Raw genomic sequence first — 19,961 nt, 5'->3', positions numbered from 1 at the left:
AGATGTATTTCAGCATGATTCAACAACCTGCTTTAATAAAGCACCTGGAAATTACTTTAAAGTCGACTCTAATGTCTGGTGAGGCCTTGATGCATTACAAAATGTTTTTAAGCAATCGCATACTGTACAGTATTCCCACATGATATGTGGGATCAGCAAGCACACCCTTACATGTAGTATCAAGACAACTGTATGATCCACAACTGGATCAAACCAGTTCTCATATCTGTCTGAGCTGTGGGATATCTCAGTCACCTGTGCAATGATGTCATTGCTGCCATGATGCTTCAACAATCCTCTGCATGTCCTTCTACCCTGACCTGAGGACCACACATGGAGAGATCACTGTGGTGATAAAACATGGTAACAAAATAAGACTGGAGAAAGGTATTGCCTCATGTTTACCTGTCTTCACCACACCCGCCTTCTGACCCACTGACTGTTGTGATGGAAGTAGCCTATTGTTTACCAGGGGAAGGATTTGGAGAAATTACAAGAGAGAGGATACTGGAGCTACTAGAAGACACCAGTGACTTGTCAACAAATTATATCATCACCCAAGTTCAGGAGGAGGAGGTAGCAAAGACGCAACAAGTATTTCAGTGTGCCGAGGGACGGCCTGCCTCAATGCAGGACCCGTCACCAGTCTCCGTGTTGTGTACTCCACATGGCTGATAACATTATGGATGAGCTACTGAAAATCTTCAACCTCTCTTGCTGTTTGTAGTTAAGTGACCACACTGATGGGATTTTTCACCCAGTACAATGTAAACTCGACGAGAGTATCACCAAGTGATTACGGCATCGCTTCATCTCCTACTTTCCACCTGTAGCCCAATCAGTTACCCTTTCCTCACTTCCTGTCCCAGCTTGTCTACCCAACCTGCCCTGCATGCTTTAACATTCATGCAAGAGACCACCACATCACCTGCTGCAGACCCCTAAGATGGCAATAACAGTGATTTGGTGGCACATGAAACTAGTGACTTGCACCAGCAGCGAGCAGTTGGAGACAAGTCCCATCCTCAACTCCTCAGTATCAAATCCCTCTCCTCTTGTTCAACAAGCCAGCCGACACTGTCACTTATGGTGAGATATTTTCCACTTACTAGGTCTCCACACCAAAGTGTGGAGAGCTACACTATTTCCCCTATTTCTTTCTTTGAAATGCTTTTTCAGCTTGTTGCCAATACTTTATTTCTTCACCAGTTCACTTTAAACTTGGCACAACTGTTCCTTAGACCAATGGCCCTAGATTCCTTTTTTTTTTTTTTTTTGTCTTTTTTTCTTTCTTTTGTTTCGGTGGTAGGTGGGGGTGCTCACCATCCACTCACTCAGTGTAGTGCTGCTCTCAAGTGACTACCCTTTCCTCTCTACCTTCCTTTCTCTTCTGTGTGTCTTTCCTTTTTTCCTTCCTCTTCCTTCTGTCTACAGGTGACTCTATGTTGAGCGGCAAATGGTTTCTTGTACAACAGGAAACCATTTACTACACTGGGTGGTAAGCATAAAACCAAACTATGGCACCTGGTGGTTCAGTGGGTAATTAAGGCGCTCCAGTTGGACTAAGCCTGTGTAGGTTTATATCCAAGGGATGGTTGGGGTTTATTGCTCACAAAATGCCATGTAGGGATGAGTGAGGCAGGTCACTCACATCTTAAATGTCAGGACCAACTTGCCTAGCCCAGGGCTCCTGTGCTGCTCATGGGGAAACACAGGATTACATGATGTATGTATATGTTCTTTGTTTACACCTTTTCAAGGGATTTATGAGGTCAAATGTCAAACCATATTAGAAGCAGATTTTTTTTTTTTCAATGTCCATTAATGATGGCAATTTGCACTGAAACATGTCACTGTACTGTAGCTGTGTGAAGATCATTTTGCATTCTCTTGGGAATGTTGGCAATCTTGTATGTTGCTTTAAACCTCTTTAATATTACTGTCTTATATCTGCTCTACCTCTGTATAGCTGGCTATACTGTACAGTAATCTTCAGAATGATCAGTTACTCAAGATGGTGTCATACAGGGTCTTTAGTAGCTAAATTAGGGTCAGAATGGTTAATGGATCATCATTTTATAAATCAGCCTGGATCACCACGTACACAGTAAACACTTGCATATCACCCTGGGGTTACCTATTAACCACATAACTTAAGGAACCACTGTAGTCAAATTACAACTGCAGGGCCCATTTAGAGGAGTTTTAATTATTTGGAGAAATTCTCAATTTATGGGGTTTGTGTTTCCTAACCCCAGTGAATATGGAGGGACAACTACCATACGAATAAGGAGTACCAGTAAATAGTGTTTGAGCTAAATATCTTAATTAAGATTACATCTTTAATCAGTGGTTAAAAAAAGGCTATAAACATGCCACAAGGAAGCTGAGAGCCCTGACAATCATGGTTAGTTGTAAGATTTCCTTAAAAAAAAATAATAATAATAATAACTAATAAAAATAATATAACCTTCTCACACCTTTTCTCCTTTCCTTTGAGATCTGCTGGTATGCTCCACATTCTTCCTTTCACTTAGCCTTGCTCTGTCTGCAACAAAAATAAAAATAATAATAATAAATACTATAATCAGCATTAGCATCCTCAACTCCTTTCCCATTACCTACAGCAGGAAGATAACCATCATTATTACCATAATCCAATATTCCATTTTTAAATGGGGTGGAAAAATCTAAAACACTCGTATAAAAGCAAATGTGCATGTCCCTTGGTATTTCAAAATAAATTATGGTACAGTAGTCACTCAACTGTGATAACACAACCCATTTTTTTTTTTTTTTATGTGATTTGTGATCATGAATCTAAATATGATATTATAACTTCCTTAGGTTGTGATGAGTCAACACAACCTAACTACCGTATTTGGCCTGGCTCATGAGCCCCCATTCCCGTAAGGGCGTCCTTTAGAAACATCTGAGTCTCAGTCATAAAACTGAAGATTACATCTGGAGGTTGTGTGTTCTATCACTGTAACAAAAATTTTACCAGTTGAAAGATGTACTCTGTTTGCAGTCACTTTCTATTTGCAGTAAAATCACAATTCCACTGTCTTTATCAGTTCACTGTCCTTTCACTGAGCCAATGCAGTCTCAACCATGTACAGTATATGGATAATAGCAGAGGCATATTCTGTGTGTTTTTTGTGCCATTCAACAGTATGTACAGTAATACCCCACCCTTGCAATGTAAAGAAAGTAACATCCTTCCCTGCCTATCAATGGCCAGTCCCCAGTGATCTTAAATTTTTTTAAAGCTGATTTTGATGATACTTTAGGCTTAATTTTTGTTTAACTGATTTTTATTATATTTTAGACTTAATTTTTGTGTTTAAGTTCATTCATTAACTGTTTTTAGAAATTAATGTGTTTTACTCATACCGGTAGGTGGGGTGAACACTGTCATTTTTGGGTACAGCTTACTAAGTTGATTTTTTCCAGACTTACTTACTTTTGATGATTTTCAGATTTTAATTTTGGGCGTAGGTGAGTTATAAACTGCTTTTAGGCTTAGTTTAGCTTGTTTTAAAGCTATCTGAGGGTTTAGGTGAGCTAGAAACTTGTTTTTGGACTCATTTGCATGGGTTTTGGAATTGGTTGGGGGGGAGGGGATACCAAGGCTCCCAAACGCATCCCCATACTACAGTAATCCCGCATTATACGATGCCTCTTTATACGATATTTCGCTTATACAATGTCAAAATTTTAGTACCCTATGCCCACGATACAATGGGAACGATTTGCTACAACGATGGATCATTCGCGGCTCAGTGAACAGCAAATGTGCAAACACAACAAAAACATCCTCACACTGTCGGCAATGGACCACACACACTTGTCCACTGGTCCAGCCTCATTAGCTAGCTCTGCCCAGCCAGCCAGCCCTGCCCAGGCAGCCAGTTCTGACATTGATGAGTGAGGGCTGTGACTGTGAGGCTGAGTCGGGACAATTCGCCGTCAAGACGATTCCCCGTCATTTACTTACGTATCAGTTAGTACACTAGTTTTTGAATTATGTAAGTTATAAACGTGATGGTGGTTTATTGTTTAGTAAATGTAAAATATGGCATCAAATCATTAGCATTAAATGAAAAAATAATAGTACAGTAATCACTCCAATATCCGACGTAACAGAGCCATAGGCAGGTCAGGATAGTGGTCCTGTCCGGATATTGGGCCCCAGCTTATGGACTTGTACTTATGGACCCTAACTCAGAGAAACACCTATAAAACTCCCTCTGGACATGCATAGCACCTATTTAAGACCCAAATCACACCAGTAAGATATATAAATGACTGAAATAAATGCAAAAGAAACATAAAATGAGAGTTTAGAAGTAGGTTCATACAATAATAAACATTCTGATGACTGGCTCCCGGACTGGTACTTATGGACCCTAACCTAGCCTAACTCAGAAAAACATCTTCCCACTGCACATGCATTGCTCCTAACACTCTATTCACACCAATAAAGGACATTAAAGAGTGAAATGAGGTATGTATAGTATGGAAAAAAGTACAGTATGAAACATTCTGCCTACTCACAGCAAGTCCATGGCCACCTCGATGAATAACCGCCTCCTCTCGGACTCTGACAGTAAGAAGGATTTCCTGAAGCACTTGCAGTACACTGTTCCTGAAGTCTTGCACCGAACTTAGTCAATCGCACACAGAAGTCTGTTCTCTTCACAGTGCGCACTCTTGTCTAACTAATGCTCCATTGTAGCTTACTAAGTGTTGCACTTTAACTTTTCCCATTCTTCTAATAATTTTCCAAAGCCAAAACAAACAAGTCTATTTACGTTAAATTTTGTTTCAACTGAGTCTTTTCTCTCACAACTGTAAATCCTCGACACAACACACTGTTTTTTTCACTGCACAACACTCTAAATTCCCATGTGGTCTAGTGGAGAAGTTCTTGCTGTTTATTCACTGTCAGAGTCCGAGAGTATCACTGGCAGGTGACCTAGGGGTGCATCGCTGGGTCGTGGTGATGGAGTACCCACTGCAGACGACTCTGAAGACAGCCGCAAACTCACGTCGAGCGGTGACTCCACCGTGGCTGATGTGCTGGGCTGTGGCTCGGAGCATGAGGGCCCGTCTTGGGGAGGCAACGGAGTGGAGCCAGGGCTGGGCACAGCGGGGGCCACAGGCCTGAAAAAAATGTCAATGGTTGATTGACGCAATGACCGACGATTCTGACGATTGATGATGCCCTGCCTGAAAGCACGCACTTCCTCCACGAGTCCCAAGGGCCCCATCTCCCTGTCGCAGTCTGGGTGTTCCAGGTAGTCTAGGACGAATTCTAGATGTTCCCAGAGTGCGCTCAGCTTGGGGATGGCTGGAGTAATGTCCTGCTGAGAGGAGTCCGCATCATCGTCGCCTTCCTCGTCGGAATCTTCAAGTTCGGTACTGACACCTGCAACTGAAGACGCGATCTCGATATCAGACAACATCTGATACCCAGGATCGCCCTCGTCATCATCCAACCACTCACGAACATCGTCCACATCAACATCGTCGCCGTGCGTACGTAGCCGTGCATGGAAGTCATCCACGTCAAACCCTAGAAAATCGTACTCCACATCCGTTCCGAGAAGCATACGAGACCAACCATTTTCCAGAGTCTTCACAGGGACTTCCTTCCATGCACTAGCCCAGTTGTTCGGCGCAGACTTGATGTTGTAGCAGCGAAGGTTTTCCAAAGTCCGCTTGCCTCATGTGTCCCGTCTTTCCCTGCGCTCGTCCTCGTCCTCGAGAACAACCATCACCTCGTCCAGGAACTTCCGACGGTATAGGCGCTTTGTTGCCACGATCACTCCTTGGTCCATTGGTTGGATGAGAGCAGTCGTATTAGGTGGCAGAAACATGCACCTAATCCGGCCATTTTCGGCAACCAAGTCCTTGTCGCACGGGTGGGCAGGTGCATTGTCGAGGAGAAGGAGGGCCTTTATAAACCTGGTCGCGCGGGATTCCCAGTGTCTTCGTCTGGTAATGACCTCCTTGACGAAGTGGCGGTGGAACCAGTCCTTGAAGATCACAGCTGTAAACCATGCCTTCAAAGAATGGTACCAGACGACAGGAAGGACATCCATCACCCCACGAAGACACCGAGGCTGCTTTGAGCGGCCAACAACAACAGGCTTAAGCCGGTGCATGCCGTTAGCATTGGCACAAAACAAAGCAGATATCCGTTCCTTGGAGAGCTTGCGGCCCGGTACACGCTTCTCCGTCTCTTTAGCTAGAGTGTTCGTTGGCAGCGAGCGATAGAATAGGCCAGTTTCATCTGTGTTGTAGACCTGACCGAGAGTAAGGCCCTCCCTGTTGATCAAGCCCTTCACCTTGTGCCGAAACTCGTTAACTCCATCCTCGTTAGCGTCCAATGCTTCGCCATGAGCTTTACGGTTGGTAAGGCCATGCCGTAACTTGAACGCAAAGAGCCAACCCTCGGATGCCTTGAAGTCTAGGGCGTCGTGAAGCCTGGCGAACTTCTCAGCCGCAGCCTTCAGCTCCGGTCCACGTACCATCACACCAGCAGCACGTTGTTGTCGATACCAAATCAACGTGGATCGGTCGATTTCTGCAAACTTGGGGGTAAACATCACCTTCCTCTCCACGTTGTGTTTGCTTCTCGACGAGAAGTCAGCCGTGTACTGCATGAGTTTGTCTCGGGATCTCTTAATATCGAACAAAGTAGACCGGGCCAGGTTAAACTCACGGAGAATGCGGGAAGAAGACCACCCCGCATCTACTTTCTCCAATATCTCCCGTTTCTTCTCCAGAGTCAACACCACTCTCTTCCTTTTCTCAGGTGGCGGGGCCATCATCACACACACTAAGAGGAGGCCTGAGAGCAGCAAAAGTGCCTGCAGCAGGTAAGGCACCACCACAAAAGCGATCACGTGAGCAGCCATAACGACAAGTGTGCACTCGCAGCGAGAGACAGGCGGAAAGTGGAGAGGATGCAGCGGTGCTCTATTGGATGTCGGAGGAATGACGCGCCACAACAATGCGCGGCAAGTTCAAATTACAGGCGGGAAAAATTCATTGGGGGGGGGGGGTTCAGACCATTTTGGGAATATTGGATCCTGGGACGATTATGTCCGGTTAGTGGGGATGTTCAGATATTGGGCGTCTGGATATTAAAGTGATTACTATTGAAACGTGAATCAGCTGATTTATGATCATTCCTTCATCTTAGAATAAGGCTACATACGAGACAATGGCATTTATATAAATGCCTAATTACCTTAAGTGAACGATCGACATACTTTGGAATTATACGAATAATCTTCATATTACGTCTATATAAATGTTTCGGGACAATTCGCCATCACAACAATAACAAGACAATTCGCCATCGGGACTTTTCGTTGTCAGGATGATTCCCAGTCGTTTATTTTCATATCAGTTTATTTAGGAAGTACACTAGTTTTTTAGTACTGTACTTGTACCTCTTCAAAGTCATTTTAAAATATACCCAGGATGTTGTAGTACCAATGGAAATTAATGAAAACAGCTATGGATGATGCTAGAACATAATTCAAAGTCAACTACAGCAATGTAGAAACAAGTTAAATATTGTCTAAAAGTGCAACTTACAAATGATATCCGAAGCCAATGCTATTGGATGAAAACAGACTTTGATAGATCCCCCTGAAAATTAGTTATTAAAGTATCAGTTAATCAGTAATAAGTATATTTATAGAATGACGGGGAATTGTCCTGACGGGGAACGTCTATATTATAACGGCGAATTGTCGACTTCATGGCGAATTGTCTAGGAACCACATAAACAACCCTTGCTTGCTTCAATAAAGGTAAGAACTACTGTATACTGTAGTTTTCATGTTTTTTTCTCTTTATTCACTATTAATGTGTTACTTTAAACGTTTAAACATAAGGATATTTCATGTATGTGAGTGCTAAGGTGTGTGTATGTGAGAGTTTAGGCACATCTAACGTATCCCCATTGACTCCATGTTATAATGGGATTGCTATACGTTGGATTGCTTTACGATGGGGTTTTCAGGAACCGAACCCCATCGTATAATGAGGGATTACTGTACTTTCTATGTTTTAACGTCCCCAGTAACCAATACCCCCGCTCATCAGTGGGTTTTCCCAAACCCATCTCATCTTTATAACAAGGGCACCCTGTATGATGAAAAGATTTAATGCTGCTACAGTGTTGCTGCTGGCTGGCACAATTCAGGTACAGTCTATCGTCGTCTAACACAGTTTTCCTTAACACGAAAATGGTCTAACATGGTATAATTTTCCGGAAGTGATATCACTTCTAACACAGCCATTGATGAAGCTAACACGGTTTTTTGAACCAGGCAGGCGGTGATGAAATGAATCATAGGAGCATTGCCTTGCCAGTGGGCGTCATCTACCTCCCAGGTAATCATGCCTCAGCATTCAGACTTTTGAACTACTCTGTCAATCAGGACACTCCCTGCTCCCGCCTGCCTCCCCACTCTGCCAGCTCCTCTTATCCTCTCATGAGGTAAATAAATGTGGTTCTTAACTGTAATAATACTGTTATAATTTTTTTGAACCACATTAATGCTTTCTAGGAGGTTAAAACTGGGGCGTATAAAAAATTTTTGCACCACAAGGGGGGAAAAGGTGGACTTTGGGCAGGGGTGCGGAAGGAAATAGGGGGTTTCAAAACTCCCTGTAACATGAAATTTCTCTAACACGGTAGGGGCAGGGAAGCAATTAATCATGTTTGGCAGACTGTATTAGACCATCTTAACCCTTCCGTGGCCGAAGGCCCAGAATTTACCGTGCACACCAGACCGACGCTGGGGCCATTTTTTTAAGTTTCGAAAACTGACTTTGTTTTCTTACCATATTGAAGAGAAAGTTCAGATGCACCTAACAGTACAAATCCCAGCTTCCTAGACGCATTTTATGGCTTGCAATGGAGCACGGAAGTTGCAGAAATATCGGCAACCGATATCGCCGCCCAGGGGCGCTGTTGCGATGCAACTTGGCAGGTGTTGTTATTTTTTTTTTTTACTTCCACAAACAATACGAATGGTGCTGAAATGTTGTGCATATATGAGATATGATGATATTGAATGATTTCAGTATATAATCTGTTAGGAATGGCTGGAAAAAAAAAATATGAATATTTTTTCACCTTTTCGATATATGTTTATGGTAGTTTTGAGTTATTTTTTGCGTTATCGTTGTGCCCATGCTTGGAAAAGGGAGCAAAAGAGTTGAATTTTCGGTCCTAAATGAGAAAACTGCACGTCCTCCAAGGTTAGACTCTGCCACAGGAGAATAAAGTGGAGGGTCAGATCCGATTAGCAATACGGAAGTTGAGTCGCAACTTCAAGCTCCCACACCACGAGCATGGCTACAAATAGAATCGTAATGCAGTTTCAGAAGTCTAATTATTATGAATGCAGATACAGGGCAGAAATAAATAAGTTTACAGACGGGGGAAAACGTATTTTTTCCAAAATAACATGTTCATCTTTCTCTATCATTTTACATTCATCTTCATCATTTTACCCTGTTATTTTTGCAATATATATTGCTGTCTCGTAAACAGGGTGGTTGAATGTGTTTTGCAAGGGAGGAAAAAGATTGTATTTTATGTCTAAGCCGAGATAATGGGTGTAAGTTACTGTGTTTTTAGGCATGGCCACGAGAGAAAAAATCTACATCCACTCGTCATGACAGCAGGTGGTGAACTGACAGATGATATGTGAGAGGGTGAAGTCAAGGTCAGTCTCATGTCCCAGATTATCGTTCACTTCCCGAAGGTTTTCACAGTTTTCTACAAGTTGCACTGCATCAAATGATCCAAACCATTACAGCAAACTTGAGCAAATAGGTAGAGGTACCAAGACAAAAATGTATTTTTCACTCATTATCATGTCTTTTTTGTATGTGCCTGTATTACTTTATAATCGTAAACAGGTGGTTGTGTGCATTTTGCAAGAGAGGACAAAGATGATATGTTCTGCCTGGGTCGAGATAATGGGTGTAGTTGTGCTTGTTTAGGCATGGCTAGGAGTGAAAAAATAGAAAATTCACTCATCACAGCAGCAGGCTTTGAAATGCTTGATGAGGTGTATGGGAGTGTAGTGTAGGTCAGTGTGAAGATGTTCAGAACATTCGTTCAGTTCCCAAAAATTTTTGCAGTTTTTTATAGGCTGCGCTCAAACGACGTCTGTGGCCATTGATCGGCTAAACATCATTCAACACTGGCGGCCACAGAGGGGTTAAGGTGGCTGGCCATTTATGTTTCTATAAGCAATTGACTACCTCCAGGTGGGTGATCTTGATACATTTTTATTTTTACTGTACAGATACCATTACTGATGCTCCAAGGGATTCTGCTGCAGTAGTCAAATTATTAGTGTTGCTAGGTATGAAGTTGCTTGCCTATTAGTGGCAGGGCTAAAATTCTGGTGGGGACAGCTAGTGCCACTTGACTTAGTCTAGGGCTGTGCTCCATAACTGATTTCACTTTATGGCACATTATTCAATTTGCTGAATTCCTGCAGCACACTTAATACCGTTTTTGCCATCCTATAAGAAGCAACTTCCTATGAGATGCACCCCTGTTTTACAAGGAAATTTTTGGAAAAGAATTTTAGTACATTTCATCATACATTTACTGAAAATTATTTTAATGTTTTTTGGGGGAACAATACCTGCTCATAAAATAAATTCACAATGGATAAACAGAAATCTACTGGTATCAGTGAACACTGGTACATAGCAAGCAACAAAACAGAAATACTTCTTGGTAAATAAAGTCCCACACCATTCATGCAGACAAAGCTAATTCTGACATATCAGCAAACACACACACAAAGCAAGCACCAAAATACCAACACTAGAAATCTGGGTAAATACCTACAGCTATCGTTCATCCAGGCAAAGCAAATATTTCTGTAAAATCTGGTACTTGTACAAAACAAGCAGTAAAATGCTGTGCAATTCCACAAATCTAAATGCATTCCAGTAGTCCTGTACATGCAAACAAAGGAAATGTCAGTATTTCAGTAAAAACTGTACAAGGCAAAAAGCAAAAAACAATACAGTACTGTAAATCTGAATGAAATCTTGCAACTCCAGCACATCCACACACAGGAAATATCAGTATTTCAGTAAAAACTGATACAAGCATTCAGAAGTAAATTCTAGTGTCATGCCCATGCATCAGTAAAAGCAAATACCAGTATTTCATTGCATATTAGTACACAGCAGGCAATAAGAAAAAAACTGCTAATATAAAGGCCCGTCCAGACGATCGAGCAATGCCCGCGGGCACAAGCGAGCAGTTTGCCTGTTGACGGGCTCACCGCTTGTGCCCGCGGGCAAATGTGTAAATTGCCACGGGCAATTTACGCATTTGCCCGCGGGCACAAGCGGTGAGCCCGTCAACAGGCAAACTGCTCGCTTGTGCCCGCGGGCATTGCTCGATCGTCTGGACGGGACTTAAACTGACACTACAATGAATATCATTAAGAAAAAAATATAGGCTTCCCATAAATGATTTAATCATCATCATCAAAGCCCACAAAATCATCTTCTTCAGTGTCAGGTACCGGTAAATCTTCATCCCCAAAGCCTGAAAACAGATTGTCACTGCTGTCATCCAAATGAATCTCCTCTCTCCTGGCATTCTATGAATCAGAAACTGAACCATCACTGTCTTCAAACAATAAATCATCCTGAGTAACATCAAGGTCATTACTAATACCACACTTTTTAAATGATTCAACTACTATGGTATTTTATCTTCATATTCAGCTGGCATCCTTTGTGATATTTTTGTTCTAGCCCACATACACTGGTTATTTCTCCTCATTAATCTTGTGCATCAAAATACTGAACCTGTCAAGTCACTGATACCTCTTTTCATTGCTATCTGCCTCGATTGGTTTATATTCATTTTTGTAGATACTGCATTGCCCAGACTCCTTTAATTTAATACCAATTTTAATTCTTCAATTTCTGGCCATTTTACAGTTCCTCTGCAGAGTTTGTGTTTACTATGTTGAGCATTTTTCAGCTGCGCTCTTGTTTTCTCCACGTTTGTATCATTTTTTTTATGGGTGGCAGCCCAAAATACCGCTCTGCCACCCAGTTGCCATGTTCCTTTGTGTAATCAATGACACTGAGCTTGAATGCAATTGTATAGCAGTGTCTGTGTTGGTTTTGAGCCATGGGTTAGTGACAAAAGTAAGTTTAAAATGCTAGAATATTGTAAACTCTACCTCTAACCAGAACAGCTGTGTGGTGTGTCCTGTGTTGGTTGTTTTGGTTATGAAAAGTACAGGTAACATGCAAAACTACTGCATGTCTGCTGTGATGTTTTGTGATGCTGCATTTGGCAACTGGGGTGCAGCACCATCACTGTTATCGTTTGTCTGCTCAATACAAATGGCAACTAGTGTTTGAAATTCTCTTAGAATTTCCTTGGCCTTTCTAGGAATGATTCTCATTTGTATGGTATACTGATGTGTTTAGTACAGTTGTTAAGGTAAATAATACAAAAAATGTACCAATATCTTGTGTAGGTTATGTTTGCTGGGGGAAGCAGGTATGCTGAAATGTTCTGAGCTTCGTCAGTGTACGGCCATAAGCCTAGCCATTATTTTATGTCTTCAATAACTCTGCTAGAAGCTTGACATCATTCTGCATGATATAACTTGTGTTGTATTACTGTCTTAACCCATTAACTGCTCTATACAGCCTGGGCTGTTTCGAGTGCAACTGCTCAATACAGCCCTGGCTGCACAAGTAAATTTCGAATATAGTACCATGGTGACCAGGGCCGACCCATGCAAGCATATGTTAGCTTTCAAAACCGAAACTGAAAAAGAAAACGAAAACCATACATTCCAATAGGGAATCAAAAACTTCGATGTTCATCCATGGCTTTACCAAGGTAAATATTGAGGTAATATTTCGTTACTATATACTTTGGCATGTGTTCTCTCAATTCCTAAGACAAAATTTGCCTTTTGGGAAATTTCATTTTTACCTTTATGTCTGCACACCACGGACACCTCCAAAAAATCGCCATACGCAGATAACAGGTTAATAATCTTACTAGTAACACAAACTGAATATCTGTGTTGGGTGGACTACAGCTGACAGCACCTCACCCTGACCCCTATGCTATAAACCTCATGTCTGTGGCACTCAGTCTCCTGTCAGCGATACAGGCCTGTTGGATGCAGGGTAATTTTCAAATATATATATACTGTATATATATATATATATACATATATATATATATGTATGGGCATACCACGTTGAGTACACCGCTTCCCGTTCGATCAGCGAAGTTAAGCAACGTTGGGTCTGGTTAGTACTTGGATGGGTGACCGCCTGGGAACACCAGATGCTGTTGGCATCCCTACGTCAAGTGGGGTTGGTGGAGGATTAGTGCCCCTCCCTGTAAAACAATTAACTCTCAGCCCTTGGCCACCCTGTCTGGGATACATGGCGTCTGGCAATGAATGAATGAATGAATATTTTTTGGGGGGGAGGGGGGTGTGCATCTTATAGGCAGCAAATACAGTAAATAGTTGTCATTATCAGTGTCAGTACTGCATGGTTGTTTTTGCTTTTGCTAGCAAATCATTAAAGGAAACAATATTTGCTAGATGTACGTGGCCTGTTCAGAAAGTATCCGATCTTAGGCTCTAAAAAAAATAAATAGCTAATTTGTTGAGGTAGGACACTAATCCCCCTCAAAATAGGCCCCTTTTGACTTGACACACATAGCCCAGCATTCTTTCCACTGTCTGAAACAATGGTCAAAGTTGGTTTTTGGTATCTTCTGCAAGTGCTTCATTTGATTCACATGAACAACAAGCTCTGCGGATGAACGTTGCTCAAGACATGTTGGAGTGTGCAAATCGTGATCCAGACTTTCTGAAGACTATTATCACTGGAGATGAGTCTTGAGTGTATCGGTATGACCCAGAAACCGAAGCACAGTCATCCCAGTAGAAGCATGCAGGGTCGCCTTGGCCAAAAAAAGCATGACAGGTCCGCAGCAAGGTGAAATGCATGTTGATTTTTTTTTTTTTTTTGACTACTTTGGTGTTGTGCATCATGATACATGCCAGAAGGTCAGACTGTCAACAAATATTACTATCTCAACGTTATCTGTTGTCTTCGTGATGCAGTTCGGCGGAAGAGACCATATCTTTGGAAAGCAGAAAGTTGGAAGACGCACCGTGACAACATCCCTGCCCATTCTTCTCAACTGTTTCAGGAAATTTTGGCCAGGCACATCCTGCAGGTCCGGCAGGCTCTCTGCTCACCAGACTTGGCTCTGTGCGACTTTTGGTTATTCCCCAAACTCAAAACTCCGCTGAAGGGTTTCCGATTTGAGACGAGAGAAGAGATATACGAATGTGATGAAGCACTTGCAGGAGATCCCGAAAACCGGATTTGAAAAATGTTTCAGGCAGTGGAGAGAATGCTGGGCTAAGTGTGCCCAGTCAGAAGGGGCCTATGTTGAAAGGAATTAGTGTCCTAGCTCAATAGGTTAACTATATATTTTTTTAAAGCCTAAGGTCAGATACTTTCTGGGACAGACCTCATAAAGTATTGTGCATTTAAAATAATGTATTGAATTTTTCAGTGCTCAAAGATTTTAGAAAATTATGAAATCAAGATTATTCTGAGTGCATGCAGTATTATGCAGCTGCTTACTTCACATTAGATATTTTCTCAAAATAATGTTTTTTCTCAAAAGATAACCGCTGGCAGTTTTACTGAGAGAGGTTTTTAACTGAACATAATAAAATTACCACAATATTTCCAGCACCAAGTAAAACAGAAATTTTTACTGAAACTTGCTGTAATAATAATGTCAAAATGTTTTTCTAGTGTATAAATGGATGTGATACTATGAAAATTAATGAGACACCTGTGCATGTTTTGAGGAACAAGGTGCTTAATTTCTGGTTCTATTACAGAAAAACTCTAATAAAATATGTTGCTGCAAATGAAAAAATCATGTCATTAGCACACATGGAGATAGTTTGTACTCTCTTTTCAGCTCTATCCAACATACATCTAAGTGTACTTCACCAGATTTAAGTCTAAGGTTACTATCTACCTATCTGTCTATTGTCAGATGCCTTAATTCCGTAAGGGGTGGCCACAAACAAATCGCCTCCATGTCACCCTGTCCCCCGCCATTTCATTCCCCTATTTCCAGCTCACACCCCCTCTTTCATATACCTCTCCACTCCATCCCTCCATCTCATCCTTGGCCCCCCCCCTCCCTCCCCCCCCCTTCACCTCACTCACATACACTCTCCTCATCAGTCTCTCACTCTCCATCAGAGTTGTAGGTCTCGAGACCAGTTTGATGTGGTTTTGGTCTTGATCTTGGTCTCGCTTGATGTGGTCTTGGTCTTGATCTTGGTCTCGAAACTTCTGGTCTCGGAGTTTTGGCTTGAAACCAGGTTGAGACCAGCATTACAAAGTGCATCGCGGTGTGGGGAAGGTCAGAATTTATGATCATACATGGAGAGAAATCATGGCTGATTTGGTTCACAGCCCACCATACAGCGTTGTCCTGTCTGTAGATACTGCCTGGCTAGCACTACGGTGATGATGCATGAGCTGAGCCCTGCGGGCCCTGACAGAGTGCGTGCAAGCCGAGAGAGCATGCATGATGTGGCCATTCTCGCAGTGATAATCTCCGTTTGCACGCATGCATGTTTGCAGCTCTGTTCACCTCCGTGTACTTCATATACGTGTATGGTGTATGCAATCCCCGCATCCTTTGTACACATACACCACAGGTTTAGCTAGTTTGTTCGGAAAACATAACCACAAAAATTTTTATTTTCCTATGTTTGTTTCTTCATGCCAATGAAGCAATGAAAGCAGAAATTGTTTACCTAGATGTTCAGTTGTTCACATATATTAAATTTTGTATATATATTTCCTCCCTTCCAGGGGCATAACTAGGATATTGGAGCGATGGGGGCCTGGTCAGACAACACTGGCTTCCAACCTTTCGAGTTATGACCCTTCAGAGCTTCCAAATGGCTATCACAGAGGCCTGCAGTGACTTCTGTGACCTTTTTAGAAGAAATCAGAATATGTTCTGGTGTTTCACAGCCACCCTCATATTTCATACAACTTATTCACCTATGAGCGGGGGGCCATGGCCATGTGGTCCAGTGGCATTTCTAGCCCCACTAAAATGGGGGGGCCATATGGGGGTGGATAAATCATCTGTAATAGCAGGAAGGGCAGTGAGTAGACTTGAATGAGGGCCCATTTCAAGAGGGAATGTTAGTGAAAACTGTTCTCCTAAACAAATAGTGGGTACGACCGTAAAAGTATTTGGAGTACTTATGGAAGTAAAATATATATTTTATATTCATGAAAATTTTTTGTTTCCCATCTCTATCCCACAACCCCTTTGGTCTGTTGTGTAATTATCCTGAAAAATATGTAGTCCCCCTCGACTGTTCATGAGAAACGAAAGATGAATATGTTATGTATGGAGCATTTGGGCATGCGTAAAGCTTGGAGAGAAGTGCGAAAATTAGTCTTCCGAAAACCAGCTTTCACAGGAGGAAGATACAGCTATCCATGAGTACGATGGCACTGACAGAGTATGCAACACCATACATTATAACTTCAAAACCATACATTCAAAAGTTTAAAAACTTAAAAAAAACTTTCAAAAGCTGTAACATTGATGTGCAGGGCTGTAGAGAGCTATGACTGCGCCATGGGGTGCCAGGAAAACATTTGACACAGGCCAGAAAAAGAGGCAAAATTGTCACAGTCCTGGTGTGGGCCCTGGTCCCTCCATACTCTTGAGTTTTGGCCCTGGGAATTATCCCCATTGCTCTCTTCTCTCTTTCATTCTTCTTAGTAATTGTCTTCCCAGAAACTCCTCGACCTCATTCAACTCATGTGCGATAATCAACTTAAATTTGTTTAAAAAGTGTTGAGTATCACATCGATGTATAATCTGCAACTGGGTGATGGCGGTACTACTGCTCTCACTCGAGGGGCCGAGATGCCTGTGAAAACTGACCAGCAGTGCAGCACCTGCAGGCTGCAACTACTTTTTGTTCATTCAGCAGTGACATAAATTCTTGGTCTTGGTCTTGGTCTCGAGGTGCCTGGTCTTGACTATAACACTGCTCTCCATCCTCTCCACATGGCCAGACCACCTCAGTGTGTTTCTCCTAACGCTTCCTATCACATCCACAATCACACCACAACGTTCCTTCACTTCCTCATTTGTCAGTCTGTCTGTCCATGTGACTCCACATGATCCTCTCAAATAACTCATTTCCACTGCTCTCACTCTTGACTTGTGTCCCTCCAACAAGGTCCAAGCTTCACATCCAGACTTTAGAGTTGGTATCACAATACTGTCATGTACAGTAGTAGCTTTTTCATTTCCATGCTCGCTTCTCTGTTTCTTATCACTGCTTTCAAGGAACCAGCAACCTTTCTTCCCTCTTGTACCCTTTCAAGCACTTCACTCTCCAAACTTCCGTCCTTACTCATCACACTACCCAAGTACTTCAATGCACTCACATTTTCCATTTCTGAGGTTACAATAGTTCTTAATATCCACAAGTTTCTCTTGTGCCTTCGAAGAGAGATAACCAACTGATACCCCAGCAGCTGAAGAAAAGGATCACGAACCAAGTCACACTTCTGCATAACACGAGTTTTCTACTATGATACAGTATTCCTTCCGAGTGACTAACTCGCCATCAGGGTAATCCTTTATGATAATTGTACAAAAATACCGGCTGCCAATGCTCCTGTATGTGCAAGGTCCTCATGGGCCAAGGTGCATCACTCAGAATGGCTTACTTTCTAAAATGTTTTATCCATGTTCGAATGAGACATTTCTTGATGATTGTTGCTTAAGTAGCCTACTTGAATTACAGGAATATGCGAAAATGAATAGTGAATTTTAATAGAACCGTTTTTATATTTCCAATACTAACCCATATCTATTATGTTTATTTATGATATTATTATTATCCCATAATTATTTTAAAGAGGGAGAGTAATGTTATGTGGCACACCAGGAAGCTTTTGGCAGTGCTGCAGCACATCAGTTGTGAAGCACTGCTCTAGGGTAACACCTAAGGGGAAGTAGGTATGGTAATATGGATTATGTAATGGCCTTGCATTCCATGTTAAGGGGTGAATGACCTGGCCCAGACTCAAAGGCCTTCATTGTGAAAAGAATGCTGCAGCAAAGTGGTTCATGATGTCTACCTCAACCTTTATTTTACTTTTCAGGTGGACTGCAAGACTAATATTAATAAGTTCACATGGTATTGCTTTATTCTAGCCTTGAAGTGGGCAGCCTTATTTTTACAACAGCTTTATTCAGTAGCCTCAAGACAGACAAATTATAATGCACTAACTGCTTCTACTTGGTAGATGGTAGCAACCATCATCCACTCACTTGATGCCATGCTGCCTACTTTTTCCTTCACCTTTATCTTTCTTTTTCTGTGTCTTCCTTCCTCTCACCTCATTTCTTCTATCTGTCCTGCTACTTTTATCACTCTTCTCTCCACTTCAGGTGGCTCTACACTGAATAGCAAGCCTAATGGTTTCCTGTTACCCAGGAGACCATTTACAATGCTGGGTGGTAACAATGTAACCAATATAATGGGATGATATGGAGCCTACTATGGTGTCCCTGTTAACTGGTTAGAGACACAAATGCAGTGTCCATCTGGAAATCAAATTTTCGCACTTATCTCAGTGAATCACTGTGACGAGGTGTTGTGTGCTGTAAGGAACATCAGTTCACAGTATGGGATGGCCATACAGAGGCAGATGCTTGCCCCCCTCCCCTCTTTTTTTTATGTAAGAAAGAAGGATTCAAAGGCCAGGAGCCTTCAAGATCGTTGCCTCCAGGGGGGGGGGGGGGGAGGCAGAGAGCCAAATTCAACAACAGTTCATTTTATTTTGAGATGCTTGGACACACTGCATTACAAAGCGTGATCATAGGAAGTAGGAAATAAAGACAGAGGAAGACAGTTCCTGAGTTGACCTGTTGCATACATGAAAGACTGGGAGTAATAGTTAACTCTTGAATTAGATAGTTGGACAGAAAAGGGATGAGTTTGTTACCAGACGGGTGTTACAAACCTGCTGCAGTGGCGGAGGGATGCAAGCAGACAGTTCAGAGGAGCAATGACCATGGAAGTAGAGATAGAAAAGACATAAAGATGCAACAGTGCGGCAAAGAGACAGAGATTGAAGGAAGCCAGTTAGAGGAGGAGAGTTAATGAGACGAAAAGCCTTTGACTCCACCATGTTAAGAAGAACTGTATGTAGGGAACCTCCCCACAGGTGAGAGTTGTACTTTACCAAGGGGCGAATAAAACCCACGTAAAAAGTCAACAGCTGTGCAGGGGTAAAGAAGACACGAAGTCGGCTTAGCACACCTAATCTCTTGGAAGGAGATTTTGCAAGAAAGGTAATATGATCTTTCCAAGATAAATCCTGAGATAATGAAACTCCAAGGATGTTTAAAGGTGATGCAGAAGAGAGCTGGATATTGTTATAAATAAGAGGACACTCCTGTGGAAGATTTTGTTGGGTTGAAAGATGTATAAACTGAGTTTCTGATACATAAATACAACAAGATTACTTTTACCCCAATTAGAGATATAACCCAAGTCATACATTATGTGTGCCATAACCTCATCCCTTGTGATAGGTGATGGGTGGAGTCATCAGCAAATGTGTAGATAGGATTAGATGTACAGCTTAGATCACTGATGAATCAAAGGAAGAGAGCTGGATATAGGACAGAGCCCTGAGAAGCACCACTACTGATGGCTCTTGGAGGAAAGCGGTGGCCGTCTACAACTGCAGGCATAGAGTGACCAGAAAAGAAGCTACAATCGAAGGTGCAG

At 42.2% G+C, this 19,961-nt stretch overlaps 1 protein-coding gene and 1 non-coding gene across 2 annotated transcripts in view; one reads left to right on the top strand and one right to left on the bottom strand.

Annotated features, from left to right (window-relative positions):
• Positions 1-2,480: 2,480 nt before the first annotated feature.
• LOC145394070 (glutamine amidotransferase-like class 1 domain-containing protein 1) overlaps positions 2,481-19,961 on the bottom strand; it is a 326,615-nt gene continuing 309,134 nt past the window's right edge. Inside the window, exon 7 of the mRNA XM_080268038.1 lies at positions 2,481-2,548. Coding sequence (XP_080124164.1) covers positions 2,530-2,548 — 19 coding nt within the window. The 3' untranslated portion in view covers positions 2,481-2,529. The remainder of the gene's footprint in view (positions 2,549-19,961) is intronic.
• On the top strand, positions 13,299-13,417 carry LOC145394232 (5S ribosomal RNA). The gene has a single exon (XR_013896339.1). It is a non-coding gene; the product is annotated as a 5S ribosomal RNA (ribosomal RNA).

Source organism: Coenobita brevimanus, chromosome 26 (assembly GCF_032717465.1).
Source record: "Coenobita brevimanus isolate Jiangsu-jjx chromosome 26, ASM3271746v2, whole genome shotgun sequence".
Classification (NCBI taxonomy): domain Eukaryota; kingdom Metazoa; phylum Arthropoda; class Malacostraca; order Decapoda; family Coenobitidae; genus Coenobita; species Coenobita brevimanus.
The sequence above is the reverse complement of the archived record's forward strand: the minus strand, read 5'-3'. Positions and strand labels throughout refer to the sequence as shown.